Source organism: Arachis hypogaea, chromosome 13 (assembly GCF_003086295.3).
Source record: "Arachis hypogaea cultivar Tifrunner chromosome 13, arahy.Tifrunner.gnm2.J5K5, whole genome shotgun sequence".
NCBI lineage: Eukaryota > Viridiplantae > Streptophyta > Magnoliopsida > Fabales > Fabaceae > Arachis > Arachis hypogaea.
The window spans coordinates 13728894-13747525 of NC_092048.1; the positions used below are offsets into that span (position 1 = coordinate 13728894).

An 18632-nucleotide genomic window follows, 5' to 3' on the forward strand; every position below is an offset into this window, starting at 1 on the left:
ACCTGTTGGATACTGATGGGTATTTGTGAGAAAACGAAATGAGAAAAATGAAGTTGTACGCTACAAAGCTCGACTTGTAGCACAAGGTTTTTCACAGAGACCCGGTATAGATTATGAAGAAGTGTATTCCCCTTTAGTGGATGCGATAACATTGCGTTATTTGGTCAGTTTATCTGCATATCATAAACTGCATATGCATTTAATGGATGTTGTAACAACCTATTTATACGGCTCATTAGATCGGGATATCTATATGAAGGTCCCTGAAGGACTAAAGATATCTAAACCATCTAATGAATATTCACAAGGGTTATATTAAATCAAATTGCAAAGATCTTTATATGGTCTAAAGCAATCTGGACGAATGTGGTATAATCGTATTACTGAGTATCTGGCCAAAAATGGATTCAAGAATGATGATATCTGTCCATGTGTTTTCATAAAGAAATCTGCATCTGGATTCATTATAATTGCTGTGTACGTTGATAATTTAAATATAATTGGGACTCCTGAAGAGATTCCAACAATTATAAAAACTCTAAAAGAAGAGTTTGAGATGAAAGATCTTGGAAGGACTAAATTTTGTCTCGGCCTACAGATCGAGCATATAAAAATGGGATCTTTATTCATCAAACAACATACACAGAAAAGATCTTAAAGAGATTTTATATGGATAAGTCACATCCATTAAGTACCCAATGATCGTAAGGTCTTTGGATGTGGAAAATGATCAATTTTGTCCTAAAGAAGAAAATAAAGATATCATTGGTCCTAAAGTACCATATCTTAGTGCCATTGGAACGCTAATATATCTTGCTAATAATACACGACCTGATATATCATTTGTTGTGAATTTACTAGCAAGATATAGTTCCTCTCCAACCAGAAGACATTGGAGTGGAATCAAACAAATCTTTCGATATCTTTATGGAACGGTTGATATGGGATTGTTTTATCCATATGGATCCAAGTCACAACTAGTTGGCTATGCAGATAGTGGATACTTGTCTGATTCACTTAAAGGGAGATCTCAAACAGGATACCTATTCACATATGGTGGTACAGCTATATCATGGAGGTCCACGAAATAGACGATTACAGCAACATCCTCTAATTATGCTGAAATACTAGCGATACATGAAGCTAGTCGCAAGTGTTTTTGGTTGAGGAGTTTGATCCAATATATTCTGTCATCATGTGAACTGATTGATCAGAAGATAGCTCCAACTGTCCTGTTTGAAGATAATACAGCATGTATTGCTCAACTTAAAGGCGGATATATCAAAGGTGATAGAACAAAACATATTTCTCCCAAATTCTTCTTCACTCATGATCTTCAAAATTAGGGGACAATTGATGTCCAACAGATCCGCTCAAGTGACAATCAGGCAGATTTATTTACAAAGTCACTTCCAAAATCTTCCTTTGAAAGATTGGTACATGAGATTGGAATGCGCCGATTTTGAGACATTAAATGATGTCGACAAGAGGGGGAGACTGTACTCTTTTTTTCTTGGTCAGGTTTTTTCCCATTGGGTTTTTCTTGACAAGATTTTTAATGAGACAATCCCCATCCCCAAAAGATATTGTATTTTTTTTCCTTCATTAAATTTTTTTCTATTGGGTTTTTCTTTAGTAAGGTTTTAACGAGACAATAATCTTAAATAGTCATCCAATGGGGAGTATTGTGATAAGATCGGATGTGGATGTCAATTTCCAATGAAACTTAGTTTATCAAGGATGACTCTATTTATTGTAGTTTAAAAAGATGTCATCGTGTGCACATATAAATAGAGACTTAAACTTCTAAATAAAATACACAAACAATAGAAATAGAAATACTCTTCTTTCTCATATAAACTCTCTTTCCTCTCTTTTTTGAATATACATTACTACATATATAATATTAGTAAATATATTTATTACTTCTATTATTATAATAAAATAATTATATTAGTAAATATCAATATTAAAATTTTTTATTTATATTTTATATTATTTTTTTATTTATTCTACAACAAAAGGTACCTTTTTTTTCAGGTGAGAGAATTACGCTGCCAATATTAATATAAAGTAGTCATACAGAAATTCAACAAAATCAAATCTATATGCAGATACTTTTATACCATCTACGCTTAAAAATTTGCCTATATTATGAAAGATAATGAAAGGTTTATGTCAATTGAAAATTCAAAACTGTGCAATTACAAGCATCGAAACAAAGCACGTCTCTACATCAAAGAAAATGTTACATTGAGTAAATAATCATTTTTAATCTTGAAAATTTTGAACACAAATTAAATTAATTATAAAAAATTAAAACTAAAATTATATCTATATAAGATAAATTTTATTTGATAGAAATAATTAATTATTAAATTTTTGTTAATAATTTTATAAATATTCCTCTCTTTTTCTCTTCCTCCCATAACCATCACCTCCCATGCAAAATCCACCGTATATACTCCTGGACTCCTCTGAATCGGATTCATTTTTCTCTGATTCACTCGATCTTCTCCTCTTTCTCCTTACCACCACCGTCTTCCCAACAATTTAGTTTCACAAGGGCATAAAAAATGGGCCAATTTCTAGCACAAACCCTAATTCCTTTGCGCTGTGAACCCTATCACGTGATGCCATGCCAAGAAATTGCAGCTTTGCGCTTGTTCCTATGCGTCCAGACGTGGTTGTTCTTCGTCCAGTTCCGAACTTGCAGCATCTCCTCCTTTCTCGCTCGCGGGGCAAAGAACGATACTCTCAACGGAGCCACCGCAATCCTCGGCAACCCGAGGGGAAGCAATTCGGATCCAGACGCAGAAGCAGAAGCTGCTTTTTTCTTCGGCGAGAATGCTGACAAACTTGTTCCTCGCTGTTGAACCAGTGTGCTGCGGCGGCAGCATCGAATTGAACGCGAACACACTACAGATGTAGTTGTTGCCTTCGGCGGAGTTATATATCTGGAGTGATTTGCGCAACGGCTGAGCAAGGGCTTTCTCCAACATAGCACGGCGGCAGACTTCATCGATCCATCGGATGAGATCGATGCTGGAGGAGCTATTGGGATCGTACTCAATCTGCTCAACAATGCCCACATAGGAAGGTTCTGTCTAGCTTTTTCATCTCTGAATATGATTGTTTGTTGGGAGGATGGTGGTGCTAAGGAGAAGGAGGTGACGACGGTTGGCTACGACGCCGTCGGTTTCTCTGAACTATTGAAAGAAATGCAGAACACTATGGATCCGACATAAGAGGAGCAACAGCGACGGAGAGGAGCTAGCTTGCAACAAAGAGGAGCGACGGCGGGGTGCGAGCTTGCGACAGAGAGGAGAGGGGAGGCGCGACGACGCCGAGGCGCCGGAGATGGATGAAGGGCAGGAAGAGAAAGAGTAGATGCGGTAGTTTGATTGTTGTTAATGTTAGAGCATTCAAGGTTAAAGACGATGAAAAAGGTAGTTTTGGAATTTTGAGTAATTTTTTAATAATTGATTATTTTTATTGAACAAAATTTATTTTATATAAATATAATTTTAATTTTAATTTTTTATAGTTAATTTTATGAGAATTCAAATCTTTTGTGATTAAAAATAACTATATATTCATATTATATATTTATTCATAATAAAGAGCTCAAATTATTATGCCTGATTCCTCTTGTCCATGTGATTGATTAGTTGATAAGATCTGTCCATAAACTAACGCATTTAAATTATTAGTTTTAAAATTTTTACCGAATTATCTAATCATTTTTAATTAATAATTTTACATAAAACAACTGTATTTAAATTTTTACTTCTTTTCTCTCCTTTTTATTCCTTTTATTATTGTATGCATCATCAATTTAGCATCGATACATTGTAACTTTCATCTTAATTACCGGTTGTTATATTGATGCCAACATATAATAAATAGTTAATTATCCTAAATCAATTATACTACGTGTATTTAGTCTTTAGTATAAAATATATATTGAAATATAAATATATATTAAAAATAAATTAAATTACATGTATTTTTTTTTTGTCAAAGATAAAGATAAGGAGACTCAAACCTATAACCTCTTAAATAAATATTAAAGAAATTATGTCATTTTAGTTATAATTCATTGGCATGAATTTATACACAAATACACTAATAACTTATTTTAGTGTACAAATAGTATTTGATTCTAAATACATTATCCAACACAAGAGAAATGACCCACCTTTCCTTTCCATTTTGAAACCAAAAGCTTAGCAAATGAAACTCTAGGTTGAGTTAACTACCATTTTTACGTATAAAAATTTTAAACATTGATAAATCTACCCAAAAAAATTAAAATTATACTTATAATGAATTTTGAACGATAAAATTATCTAAATACTAAAAAATCACCTAAAAACTTTAAATTATCTGTTTTTTTAACTCTAATTATCTTGATCCATTTGTTCCTTTTAATCCCTATCACCTCACTGTCTCACTCTCCAAACATCAACATCCACTCTCCCAAATCTCAACTTTGCCTTTGTTCTTTTCAAGGATTTCATCGATGACGAAGTAGACCATGTGTTTGATCTCAACTTTGCCTTTGCTCTTTTCAAGGATTTCATCGATGACGAAGTAGACCATGTGTTTGATGAGGATGATGAGGACTATGACGACGATAGATTTGACAATGACATAGACACGCCTCCTCCTCCCAACAAGATGAAGCAGCCCCCAAGCCCCATGATGGTGAACTGAATGGGAACCATCCACAGTTCACAAATGCTCCCAAGGGTGGGGGTGGTGGCAGTGGTAGTGAAGGAGGTAACGAAAAGCAAGGCAGTGGCAGTGGTGGTGGGCCAGCCGGCTGTTCCAAGTTCAGGGCAATAATGGAGGAAAGAAGGGATGAGGGAACAATCATCAGAATCAAGGAGGTAAACAAAACAATCAAGTTGTTGAGTTTTGCTCAGAAGAAAAATAATTTGTGTTGCTTGTACTTGCATTGGTGATTGGAAATAATTAGTGAGGTTAACTGAGGTTGGAAGAAGAGTAATTTAGAATTTTTAGGTAATTTTTTAGTATTTGAAAAATTTTGTCCTACGAAACTCATCTTTCATTGGTAGAACTTCAATTTCTTTTTTTCGTGAGGAACTTTGTCAGCGTTTAAAACTTTCATAAGTAGAAATAATAGTTTCCTCTCAAAATTCAAACTGGCATAAAAATTGTAATGATAAACAGTGAGCATTACGATAGACCAACACATGAAATAAAACAGTAAAAAACCCTCTGAGAAGTTTCGTGGAGTATTTGAGATAAAAACAACACACCGAAGATTAAGGTCTCGACTCTAGGCAAACTTTTAAAGCGCAATATGTAGCTAAGTTTATCCTTTTCCTCTTGTGAGTCAGTAGAAAAATTCTGCCTAGCAAATGCAGCCAAATAGTGGGAATTCTTGCAAGGGTGTTTTAATAGTAATCTAGTTTAAATAGCTTTTGTAATTCCAATTGTTTAATAAGAGTAATTAACTGTTGGAATCTCTGTACAAGATCTTGGTTAGCAGCTTGAATCCCAAATGAACTACAACAGCAGATAGATACATCAATCTATGGATCAGAAACTACAGTAACTCATAACATTAAGATGGAATTGAAACCTACAAATTATAAGATGGAAGATTACATTTACCTGAAAGAACTATTCTAGAGTGTTGTCAGCTTCACAGGGCAAGACTCCTTTTAGTAGCTTCCATTTTAGATAAAAGATCTTTAATGTCTGCCTCCATTCTCCTTTTCATGTTGAAATACTCCAGATGTGCCCGTTCTAATGCTTGAAGTTCTTCGAGTTTCTGCCTACGCATTTCCTCTGTCTCACCCAGTCGCAGCTTCGCAATTCGCTGAGTATACTCTTCATCAATTTTCTCACTCTTTGCAAGGGCAATACGTTTCAACCCTTCAGCTTCTCTTCTTGCATCATCAGCACGTGACTGAAACATTTTAGCCTCTGCTTGTTTGATTTTAACTACACTCTCCAATTCATCAAAACAGAAGTCTTTTGGGACAATACTCATTTGCAGCTCAGGCGCCAGAGTCCTTTTATCATTTTGATCAAAGCTGGTAAGGATGTTTGCTGGCCTTTCTAACACAGGTTTCTTCTCCGAATAAGTAGATTTCAGCCAAGAAGCTTCCTGGCTTGGCCCAGCTACCCCTTTGATTTCCTTACTTCGTTCCTTCCCAGATAAGTTTGTAGCCATGGCTAATTTGGAAGAATCCCCATCTGAAATATGGACATGTAGGGTAAAAAGATGCAAACACAATTTAGCTTGAAAGCACTAGGAATTTAAACATGAAAAAATAAAATCAAACTTAGGAAATAGCACAATCTGAGATCTGAAATAGTATGCTTTATAGGCAATTAGGCATGATACAAATACGAAAAACTGCAGTATTAGATTTCCTGCCTTCGACTTAAATTCATGAAGAGTTCAAATCACATAAAATACAGATCTAAGTGTATAACAGAATGACACACTGCAGCAAAACAAATTATCATACTCAGATTCATCACGTTCTCAAGTTTTCAGAATTCACTCAAATCTGACAACCAAAACCTTTTCGTGTATGTCATTCAGACAGCAAATATAACTCAGTATTATAAGATTTATCCATATGTTCTTGTGGAAATTTTACCAATATACAGTGTAGAATTCAGCTAAAAGTATTGAAATAACAAAGCGTTGTAATTTATCAATAATATAATTATCAAGAAATATGTTACTCACCAACAAGGAAAGACATTACGTGCCTCAAAACCTCAGGAAGGTTCGACTTGTTTACCAGCCTTGGTAGCATTTGATCTGCAATCTCATGCAGTTGTCTCCCTCTCATGTCCTTGCTGGCATTAAAAATTCTCTTCACATATTCAAGCTCCTTGCAGAGGGTTTCAACTGGCCAATCTTTTGCAAAATTTTGAAACACCTCCTTGACAAAGCCAAACATCTCAGACGGGTGATCACAAGCAATACAATGAAACTGCATCTCTGTCATTCCTCTTGTCCCAGTAGTACTGTGACCATTTCTAATATAAGACTCCCGTAACCCACAATCAGTATGACACCAGTGAAGGCAAACATCACACCCAACCCAACTACATGTATTTGATGCGTTGTCAAACTTAGAACACACCAGACACATGCATTCCCTGCAAAAACCACTCTTCTGTGTACAAACCTTGCAATCGCATTCATCCACAGGCAATTGGCTTCGACATGAAAGATTCCTACATCTTAGGTTCAGAAAAACTTGAGCTAAATCAGAAGATGGAATGCTGTTGTCTACGTGAAGATAATGGGTTAAACCAGTTTTTAAAGCAACCAAAATTTCCAGTTGTACTCGATGACACTTTAGTAAGACATCCAAGGTTATGTCAGACCTATTCTGCAGAACTTTTTGGAAAGCAAGTATTTGCCCGTGCTTATCTGGATTAAGCATGATTTCCCTAATGCCCTCCTTCAGAAACGCTACAGGCTGTCCTCCCATTTCATGAAACTTTCGAGTCGTCGCATTCACTGGTTCAGAAACCAGTTTTGCAATGATAGTCTCAACAAAGTCAATTCCACCCATCAGAATTTGTTCTTGCTCCTTTTGGCTAGTAGTTCGATACAAACTACCACTACTCCTATCCTTGGCTTCCCCCTTTTTCTCACGACTATAATTTGACCCAATGTCATGAGACCCAGCACTGTGTGTAGGAGATCTAACATCATCATGGCGTCTTGACTGTCCCGAAAACTGCTTCTGAAAACTCAATTGCCTGTCAAGTCCGCTGCCCATTTTTGAGCTTCCTTCTAGGACCCTAGATTGTTGACCCTTCACAACTTGACCATCTAAAACACCCCATGATGCTTGAGATTGGTAAAATGAACCATTTCCATTTGCAGAAGTTATCTTGCTATAAGGAACTTCTTTATGTTTGGGATCATTCTGAGATAGGCTTTGCCAATCAATTCCCTGAAATAAGGGGCGGCTGCCAACAGATTGTTCATAGTCAACTACATTTTTTGTTAGAGAACAGCTTGGATTGTGGTAGAGAGATTGGGAGCCTGAAAAAGACATTGATGCAGTAAAACCATCTGAGTTGGTACAAAATGTAGTACTTAATGACTGCACACTCCGAGCTTGACTGGGGGATCCAGGGGCTTGCGTTGCCATCTCATGAGAACCAATAGGTAACAGAACATTTGGTAAGCTAAGAGAAAGATCAAGCTGCTCCATTCCAAGACCATCATCCTTCTTGCTGAGACCTGACTGCTCCTTTTTCTCCGGTTTTCTGACAGGAGATCTAGAAAACAACTCGAATCCTCTGGTGCTAGGGCCGTCCATAACATCAGCAGAGCATGTGGCAAGATCTCTTGATCCTCTATCAGTCCACAAGCCATCTTCTGAAGAATGGGCAACATTAGTTGGGGTAACAGAGACGCTTTTCCCTTTATCCTTGATGTTGTTGGCCACACCCTCCGCCATGAATTCCCTATTCACTTCTTTTGGAGCTTCATTCTCTTTTGAGACTTCATCATTTAACTCTGGTTTGTCAAGACCTGCGCTAGCTTTTAAATCCACACCCTTGTCCTGTTTCTGCTCCTCTTCGTTAACCACAGACATCGCCAAATATGCATCCTTCTTTGTTTCCTCCTTGCACTCAGAATCGTCAGCCTTCAAACACTCCTCTTTTCTATTAACAACATCACGAGCCAGTTTGACTTCAGTATTAGCAACAGGAACATCCTTCGCAGGATTGTCTTGAACATCTTGCACCTTATCGGCTTCCTTTTCTGCATTTTTCACCTCAGAATCAATGTCCATATTAGGTTTTTCCTCGTATAATTGTGTATCGCCCTTTGCAGCCTTTGTAGCATTGACCTCACATTCGTTCATGACTTCCTTCTCAGCATTCTCCAAAAGGGCAGAATCCTTGCGTTCTTCACTTTCAGAAGCAACTTTGAGAGCCGCCTCTGGTTCAGCCTGAGGAACAGGAGCAGGAGCAGGCTCAGGTTCTAACTCCCCTTCTTCCATTTCACTGCTGCTTCCACTCTGAACCTGCAACTCCTCGGTTTTCTTCACCTCAATGCTCTTCGACTGCTCAACGCTCTTGGGTTGCTCAACATTCTTAGACTGCTCAACGCTCTTAAACTGCTCAACACTCTTGGACCGCTCACAACTTTTTGATTGCTCACTTTCTGAGTCCTTGGACCAAGTTGGTGACTTAGACTTGGACTTGGACTTGTCATCTCTCAGCGATACTCTCGGAGACGAAGACCTCTTCTTCGATTGCTCACTTTCGGAGTCTTTCGACCATGTCGGCGACTTCACATCCCTCAAACCCTTCGGCGACCTTACCACCCTCTCCTCTGCCGTCGAAGAAACTCTACTACTCCCTCTGCTTCCGCCACCGTTCTCATCAAAATCCTTCAACCCTCTCCGCCACGAAGACACGCTGCCTTCCCTCCTCGGCCGGTCCCTCTCCGACCGGAACCCCTTCGGAAACTCCCTCCTCGAACCTCCGCAGAAGCTCTCTGACCGGTGAATCAAACTTCTATCTCCTCCTCCACCGCCGCCGTAACCGCCACCGTCTCTGTACCGATCAAACCCCTTCCTCCGATCGAAACCGTCGAAATCATGTTCCGATCGCTTCCGAACCAACCTTGAACCCTCCCGATCCTCATCCAACGCTCGATCTCTGTCATGGCGAGAAGACGATGACGAAGATAGCGAGCCTTTCCGCGGTGCACTGTCAGGCTTATAGTAGAAGCTTCGCTGCGACGACGAAAATGACCGGTTCAGATTCGAATCCTTGCAGCCATTCTTGTCACCGTACGAGTGGAGATCTTCGCTTGACCTCAATCGCTTCATTCTCAAGAACTTCCGTAAACAGAATTGAAAAAAAAAAATCACAGAAACAGAGAACAACAAGATGCAGCCACCAATCCAACCTAATCAGCTGAAAAACTCCAAAATCTCACTCCGAATGTCATGGAGAAGTTCCGGAAGCGGCGTCTAGGGTTCCAGGAACCCTAAGTTTCAGACACGGCCAAAATGCAATAAGCTAGAAGCGGGGAAGAAGATATGTGCAGAAGACAGAGAACAGTACCGAAAGCTAAAGGACGTTATCGAAGAGAGAAGCGGAAGTCGAAAAATACACCGGCGAAGATTTTCCGGCGAGTGGCGGTGCGGTCATAGTATATGAAGAAAAATTTTGAAAAACGAAAATGTTAAGAAAATAGAAAAAATGGGAAAAGTGTGAGATTTATTGTAGTCAACGGTGTTTAACTAGAGATGAGAAAGAGTTGGACTTGGACACGCAAGGTGCGTAGAGCGCACTCGTCGTGCGTGTTAGGGAAAAGGGTAAACGGTAAATAGTAGTGGGTGCGCATTACGCTTACCCGGCGCAGGATAGTGGGGTTTTTGAAAAAATATAGAGTGAATTTTATGATTTATAATTTGGTGCTAAATTTTTGTACAATTTTTTTGAAATAAAATTAAATATTTAAAATGATTTATTTTTATATTTTTAAAATTAAATATTAATTTTTAATTTTTTTTAATAAATTAGACAATAATTTTAGACATGATAAGTTGATAACAATCACGAAATATAAAAAGAGGCGCACTTGACTTGTTTGTACTTTGTACTAGTGTGTTCTGTTTGGTTGACGGGGTGGGATCGCATGCAGTGGAATCACAATCCTGTGTGTTTGGTGTAACACTCATGAGGTGACACGTTTACCGCCTTCTGTTTCATGCCATGTTTATTTAATAATTTTTCTTTCTTTTTTTTCCTTTTTCTTCTTGTTAATTTCCATTTTCAAGGTTAGTATTCTCAGTAATAGTAACAGTTGGATTGGAAGCAGGTGATTGCTTCATTTTGCCAAACCCAATAATATGAACGACGGGTAATAAGACCTCAATCATCATTAATGATTTTATGTATTGCAAATTTGCAATGCACCTTTTTTTCCAATATAGTATACTGTTACACTATATTTGGTTTAAGAGAAAATTAAAAAAAATAATAAAAAAAAATAAGTGAAATTTTTTTTGTTTAAATGTTAAAAAAAAATAAAAAAAATTTTAGTATGAATTCTACTAAAAAAAATTTCTCTCCACTGCAAATAAGAAAACAAAAAAAAATGTTATCTTTTGTGCATTTATAATATTATTCATAATTTTATTATTATTAATAATTATCGATATAAATTTAGTTTAATAATTTTAATATATTATTATAATAGAAATTCACATTTAAACATTATATATATATATATATATATATATATATATTAGATAAATAATTTAAATTAAATATATAAAATTATAATATTTTATAATATTTATAAAATATAATAAAACATAAATAAAAATATTTATATTTTTTATTATAAGAATATTAATGTAATTTTATATTATTATAATTTTTTTTTTAATTTTTTTTCTATCCAAACAAAGAAATTTTTTTTTTATTTTTTTTCTTTTCTATTTCTCTTCATCCAAACGACACACAATAATTCTACTTTTCTTTTTATTTTATCTCCTCTTATTTTCTTTCTTTTTATTTTCTTTCTTCCTATTTTCTTTCTTATATCCAAATATAGTGTTAAACTTTAAATTTAAACAAACAAAAAAAAAATTTCTATAAACCCTGAGAACCTTGTTGTCGACCTAGAGAAGCGGTCACCGGATAAAAAAGATCTGGTAGCAAAAAAACATAAAAAAAGTTAAAATGAATGAACTAAATGATGTAACTCCATTAGAAAATATGGTAGAAGATCCATTAACATACAATATGAAAGTAGAGGCAAATTAGATCCATAAAAACAATAACTGATGAAGAGATAGTTTTCAATTCATCCAATAATAAAAGTGGTGATGATGTGTCAAAGGAACAATTTACTCGTTAAAAGGTGTCTTATTGAGATATGTTGAAAGGTGTCTTATTGAGATATGGTGGTTGACATTTGACAATGACTTTGACAACTTGAATCTTAAAGAGATAGGAGACCTAATTGCCGAGGAGTATAAGTCAGATGAAGATGTCGTAGCTCTTAACGCATAACTAGACGTTCCTTTCAATCCTAAGCCTAACATTGATGTTTCGCTTGAAGAATATGATGAATGATGCAAACCTTGAAAACGACCTCTTATCGTGAAGCCTCTCGATAAGAATCTAAATCTATTAGCTATGGAAAGACAGGTACAATGAAGGTAATCCAGTTTCAAAACTTAAGAATTATGAGAAACGATTTTCAAATTTTATTCAATTAATCAACTTTTCAAGAAGTTAAAAAAATTTAAATCAGAGTAGAATTGTTTCCCAACACATTCAAATCCTTTAAGATGAAGAACGAAAATATTTTCTTGAAAAGATATCAATGCATAAATCAAAGGTAGAAAAGCTTAAAACATTAATCCGTAGAATCAACAGAGTTCCTAACCTTAACTGAGGAGAATTAGAAACTCATGTTCGTCCTTGAAATCCTTAAGAAATTAAAACTCAGAATTGCCGAAGAAGAGAAGCCCCTTTCGAAGAGTCTCCCTCTACCTTAAATAATAACCCTAATTTAAAATTCAAATTCAAATTAAAACAGAATCAAAACTAAAATAGAATTAAATCTATCTAAATAATGATTTCTTCTAGCATAACTTCCAATCTTTATTTCCTTGCAATCTTCAATTAATACCGTCATCAATGGGCTTGTGATTTTTCTCCCTCTAAATTTAATTCACTTTTATTTCATTCGATGCCTTGATGTGTTTGATGAAGTGATTTCAGTTTTAATACTATTAAAGACTCTCTCATTCTCTGGATTTAGCGAATTTTTAGGAAACCATCTCTTATTTCAGCAGTTAACCATACTCTCATCTTTATTATTCCTAAAGTACCTAGACCTAAAATTTTTTCTCATTTTAGACCTATTAGTCAATGTAATGTTTGTTATAAAATTGTTATAAAAATAAGTATTATCAAACCCGGCTCGACCTGGCCGGTTCGACCGAAAATTCGGACACGCGGTCACCTGGTCGGGCCGAGCCACTCACCGAATTGGACAAGCCCTGGAACCGGTAAAACCCGATTTGACTTTAAAACCGGTGACTTGGCCAGTTGATTTAACCTGGTCCGGGTCACTTTTTTTTTTAAATGCTTGCAACGGCATCGTTTCAAGCCCCTCTTCCCCTGTGTTGATTTGAATGAATGAAAGTAGGAAACCCTAATAGCTAATGTCCCTAATCTGAATGGAATTGGAACCCACCCCTAACACCTAGCTAGCCTCGTGTCTCTTCTCTCTCGAGCTCGATAGTCCATCATTCACGGTGGCTCACGTCCTCACCTTCACCTCATCACTCACTTGTCTCTTCCCTTACCTCGTCAGTTGTCATCTCAGTCTCTCACGGCCTCACCTCGTCAGTCTCTCGGTCTCTCACCTCGTCCCCTCACCTTGGTCGTCCTCGCAGTCTCATGCTCCTACGTTCGCTTCGTCGGTGGCAGAAGCAGACGCCGGAACCAGTCAAGCAGCATCTGCTCCCTCGAGTGGTGGTGGTGGTTGTTGTATTCTTGTGTCGTGGTCTCGAAACCAGTCAACCAGGTGAGCTCCCTTCAATTTTCGACCCTGTTCTTTCATTGGTTCAGTGTAATTTCGGTGAAATTAGAATTATTTTTGAACATGAGCATATTTTAATTAGAATTGTTGTTGAGTTTAGTGATTGTTGCTGTTGTATTTAATTTTTTAGAGTTGTTGTTGAAGCTGAGCAAATTTTAGTTAGAATTGTTGTTGAATCTAGAAGTTATTGCTGTTGCATTTGGATTTTTAGAGTTATTGCTGAACCTGAGCAAATTTTAGATAGAATTGTTGTTGAATCTAGAGGTTGTTGCTGTTGTATTTAATTTTTTTAGAATTGTTGTTGAACTTGAGCAAATTTTAGTTAGAATTGTTGAATCTAATGGTTGTTGCTGTTGTATTTAATTTTTTAGAGTAGCTGAACCTGAGCAAATTATTTTTTGCTGGATAACGTCAATGAGTTAAATTTTGCTGCTAGATAACAGAGTTGATTAGTTGAATACTTGAGTGGTTAAATTTTTTGATTCTCATCAGTGAACTCTGGTGGTTGTTGCTGTGTTGCTTAAAAACTCTTTTGTTGAATACTTGAATAGCTAAATCTTTTGTTGCTTAAAAACTTTGGTGGTTGTTTCTTTTGTTAGAATTTTAAAACGAGGGAAATATTGATCAAGCTCCAAAGAAGATATTGGTGCTGACTTTGAGATCACCCATTGAACTTGATTTATCGATTGTGTTATCTTTCGCTCGTCCTTGTTGATTTAAATTGAGAAAGTATTTTGTACGAGAAACTAGTTTAAAAATTGATATTAAATTATTAATGTTTGTGAAGAGTTGGATTTTTAGTTTTAAGACATTATTTTAATTTTATTTATATAATTTTATAATTTTTTTAATTTATGACTGGGTTAACCGGGTGAATCAGTGACCCACCGGTTGAATCAGTGATCCGGTGACCCGATCATACTGGTTCGGTTCTGATAACTATGATAAAAATAATAGCTAAGAGACCCACTTTCAGGCCCCGGCATATGAGCATCAGTTCCAGATGTCAAGGTATGAGCAGTATTTTCAGGACCTGGCATATGTCCAGCAGTTCCAGGCACCGGCCTACGGCCAACAGCAGTGACCGGCGTGGGAGCAACAACAACCGTACATACCGAAACCACAACCACCTCAGGCAGCTGAACCCTATATACGACAGATGGTTATTCCAACAGATGGTCAGTTTAGTCTGTTGGGTGGATCTGATACCATCAGCTTGTCTCAGATCCTGAGAGATACAGATTATCTATTTCCGTCACCAGAGCAACAAGGGCCTGCTACTTCTCAGCAGTTTGCTTGTCGTCATGCCACATCAGGTCATGTCAGTGACTTCGACATGGATCAATCGTAGGGTCATGTAGATCATCATTGTCCTTCCGCACCACCACATACCAAGTTATTCAATTTGAATGAATATCTGCAACAGGAAGAGAAATTTTTGGGACATGACCTTCAGCACTGGTTTGACTACGGTGGAACGAGTGCTCTGGGGATGAGTGGTTCTGGTTTGTATGACACTAGCAGTGCGAGCATGCCAGATGTCGGTGCTTCTGATATTGGCGGTAGGGGTGCACAAGACCCGGTCCGGCCCGAAGACCCGGACCGGACCCGATGACTTCAGGGCTAATTTGGCCCGGTTTCGTTATGGCCCGGTCAGACCCGATGTTTCAATAGATGGCCCTGGTTATTTATTAAATCGGGTTCGGGCCAAGCCTCGGGTCACTCGGCCCCAACCTGTTAGACCCGTGTAGTTGTTTGCTACTTAATATTTTGTTGTTATAGGTTGGTATGACACTATAAATTATTATTATTATTATGTTAATCTTGTGTTGGTTGTTAACTTTGTTTTAATTGTCTTTTGAACTTTGAATGTTTAATGTGTAATTGATATAATTATTATTATAAAACTTTAAATTATTATTATTAGATTCTAAATTATTATTATGCGAATGTTGCATTGTTATGGAATAATTATTTTTCAAAATTTAGAGGTTCAAAAGATGTAGAATATAATTTTTGGTGATGTCGTGATAAACTTGATCAAAACCCGGGCTTCACCCAATTTAGACCTGGCTTAAGTGTGGCCCGAAAGTAACACGATTTCATCGGGTCTAGGGTTGGGTAAGGGTCTCATAAATAGACCCGGTCATTATTTAGGGTCGGGTTCGGGTCACGGCGAACCCGGCTTCACCCGGCCCCATGTGCACCCCTAATTGGCGGTGGTTTGAATGTCGGAGTGTCTCAAGGTCATTCGTATAATTTACGGACATGGAATGCGTCACCGGATAAATACACCCATCTTTGTATTCGAAGAAGGCACCAAGGAAGTAGTCTGTTGCAGTTTATCTTGTATTGCTTGGACACAGACTACGCCACTGGATAAATACACCCCATCTCTGAACACCGATCTCATCGAACCATTGAGTTGAGTATATGCCTCACCCCACTCCTTAAGCTATTGGTAGTTTTTGTTGTACTCCTGTTCCGTCCTAGAATAGCTTGTTGAACAAACCATTTAATCATAAGTAGATGCCACAAAATTACTATGAATAAGACCATAACAGCGAAATCAAATACCTGTGTTAACCACGAGTTTATGCAAATACAGAGCCTTGAACCTCCTTAACAAGTTGGACCCGATGTGCCTGATGCAGAACATGTGCCATGCTCTTGATGGTGACCATGCACCATTACTGCGAGCTATTGCTGCGTCGAAGGAGTTATGGCAGTCAGAAATAATGCCCACGCCATCAATGGTAACAACATATCTCTGCAAATTGGTTAGGAAAAACTCCCACGTTTCTGCCATCTCACCCTCGACTATCACAAATGCAATAGGCACAATGTTTTGGTTCCCATCTTGTGCAACCGCAACTAGAAATGCACATTTATATTTTCCGTACAGGTGTGTGACATCAACTTGCACCAATGGCTTGCAGTGCCTAAATGATACAATACACGGATAGAAGCTCCAAAAAATGCGATGGAAAACTCTTACACCTTGAACCTCCTCACTCTCACGGTAAACGGGGATCGTTTTTATTTGAACACGAGACCTTGGCATCTTTGCAGTCATTGCTTTCAACCAGACTGGCAGAGTCTGGTAAGAAACTTCCCAATCACCGAAAACTTTTGCGACAGATTTCTGCTTTGCCAACCAAGCTTTGCGGTAACTTACAGTGTAGTTGAACCTGGACTGACTTCTGCAATAATAGACTTCACCTTTATCGACGGGTCTGCTTCAACTAATTGCCTAATGGCATCTGCAATTGTGTTTGAGTCCAACTTGGCATGATCTTGTGAAATCATGCCCATCGTGCATGTGTGTTTGACATTGTATCTCTTGATCTCCCAACACCCATTCTTTTGAATCAAGCTAGCTCGGATAAGCCAATTGCACCCTGCACCATAACCCATGCATTTCGCATTGAATGTCTGTGGCTCAGACTCATAAACAGTGTAATCAATTCCTCTAGAGATAGTGTAGCTTTTGATTACAGATATCACCGACTTCCTAGAACCAAATTCCATTCTGACACTAAACTCACCATCTTCTGCCGTAACGTTGCCTTCACCTGCGACATGCGAACCACCGTCAATTGGACAAGGCAAATAAAATTAATGGTAGTGGTAACTTTAACTAATAATCATAAGATAATATACCGATATTCGCATACTCAGGAAATTTCGGGGCATGCATGGCTTCGAGATCCATAATCCGCATAAAAGATGGAACGCCAAAGGGGTGCTGACTTACAATCGCATCGCCTCATTTTGTACCGCCAGATTGCCTGCTAAGTCTCCGTCGTCGTTTTCGTTATCGACTTCATAGTTGGCTTCAAACTCATCTTCACTGTCGTTGTTATCTTTTTCCCAATCTATATCCCCGAGTTCATTAACGTTGACATCGTCGCCAACCGCATTAATCCCCGTATGCTGTTCAAACTCAACGTACAACTCTATCATCGGCACGTGAAATCAGGTTTGTCGATAAATACAGAACATATGTTGCATACTTGCGTCGTCAGTGATGGAGATTATTTGAAACTGTATCAGTCCACCAAATACTTGTACAGAATTCCTGTATAAAATATTGCTCACATTTTTTCGAAATGTGACTTTGTATGTTATCACAAAAACTATTTACAACTCTACAAAACTCATGGTGCATGGAATAGCAAACGATAATGGACATTCACAAACAAAAGTCACTCCTTCGTGTGTGTTTGGTATAATCTCACCGTTATAATACACTTGCAAATTTACAACACCTTCCATAACCTCAACCTCACATAACCCGATTTTTTTGACACAACTAATTGCCAAAAAAAATTACAACTATGAAATATATACAAGAAAGAGCAAGAGGAGAAGTGAAAAAGGATGAAATTGCATTTTGTATCTATAGGCAAGGGCAATGCTCTCGATTAAAATATTGTTTTCTATACAAAACACAACCTGTGTTTTGAGGCCTTCAAGAAAAACTTTCTGACTCTCAAAACACAACCTGCATTTGTGGATTTCAAAAAAAAATTAATTATTGTTGCTCCAAAAATGCAACCAGCGTTTGGCCAACTCTAAAATAAAAAAAAATGAAAAACTCAAAACGCAGCCAGCGTTTGGTGATTTTCAGAAACAAAAAAATTTTAAAAACCCAAAAAGTAGGTTACGATTTGTATTTGATACCATAGCAGTAAAATTTTTTGCCACCATAGCAATGAAAATTTTTGCCACACGTCCATTTTATTGTGTTACACCATGTGTTTTTTTGATATAGAAAAAAAAGAACCTAGCTTTTTTTTTGAAAGAGAGAAGCTCAACACAACAAGTGGAGCGAAACAACATAAAGAACCAGTGAATATCATAAAGCAATCTAGGTAACTCCTAACAACACTAATGCTTATCCCCTTGTCATCTCCGGCATTGCCATCAACAACAAAAAGGATCCACACCTAACCACTCTTTATAGTTCATGAAAGAAATAAATTATTTTTTATAATTAACAGGGCGTAAACACCTAAAA

The 18632-nt window shown here is 37.3% G+C and overlaps 1 protein-coding gene and 1 pseudogene across 3 annotated transcripts; both read right to left on the minus strand.

Annotated features, from left to right (window-relative positions):
* Positions 1 to 2488: 2488 nt before the first annotated feature.
* On the minus strand, positions 2489 to 4586 carry LOC112732710 (large ribosomal subunit protein uL2m-like; annotated as a pseudogene).
* Positions 4087 to 10319, minus strand: LOC112737343 (protein OBERON 4). Of its 3 annotated transcripts, none has more exons than XM_025787203.3 (3): positions 6740 to 10319; positions 5647 to 6234; positions 4087 to 4828 (listed from the first exon to the last, which is right to left on the minus strand). In XM_025787203.3, exons 1-2 carry the CDS (start codon positions 9864 to 9866, stop codon positions 5678 to 5680), a joined length of 3684 nt encoding a protein of 1227 aa, XP_025642988.1. In that variant the 5' UTR covers positions 9867 to 10319; the 3' UTR covers positions 4087 to 4828; positions 5647 to 5677. The 3 variants fall into 3 exon arrangements, with proteins under 3 accessions (XP_025642988.1, XP_025642987.1, XP_025642986.1); XM_025787202.3 differs by lacking the exon at positions 4087 to 4828 and adding an exon at positions 5425 to 5538; XM_025787201.3 differs by lacking the exon at positions 4087 to 4828 and having other exon boundaries at positions 5425 to 6234.
* Between the last annotated feature and the right edge of the window lie 8313 nt (positions 10320 to 18632).

What these genes read in the sequence shown, in the direction of transcription:
- LOC112737343 (XM_025787203.3), bottom strand. Translation starts at nt 9,866, where the DNA reads ATGAAGCGATTGAGGTCAAGCGAAGATCTCCACTCGTACGGTGACAAG. An exon ending in CGTAATGTCTTTCCTTGTTG is followed by an intron (nt 6,235 to 6,739) that starts GTGAGTAACATA and finishes TCCATATTTCAG; the next exon opens with ATGGGGATTCTTCCAAATTA.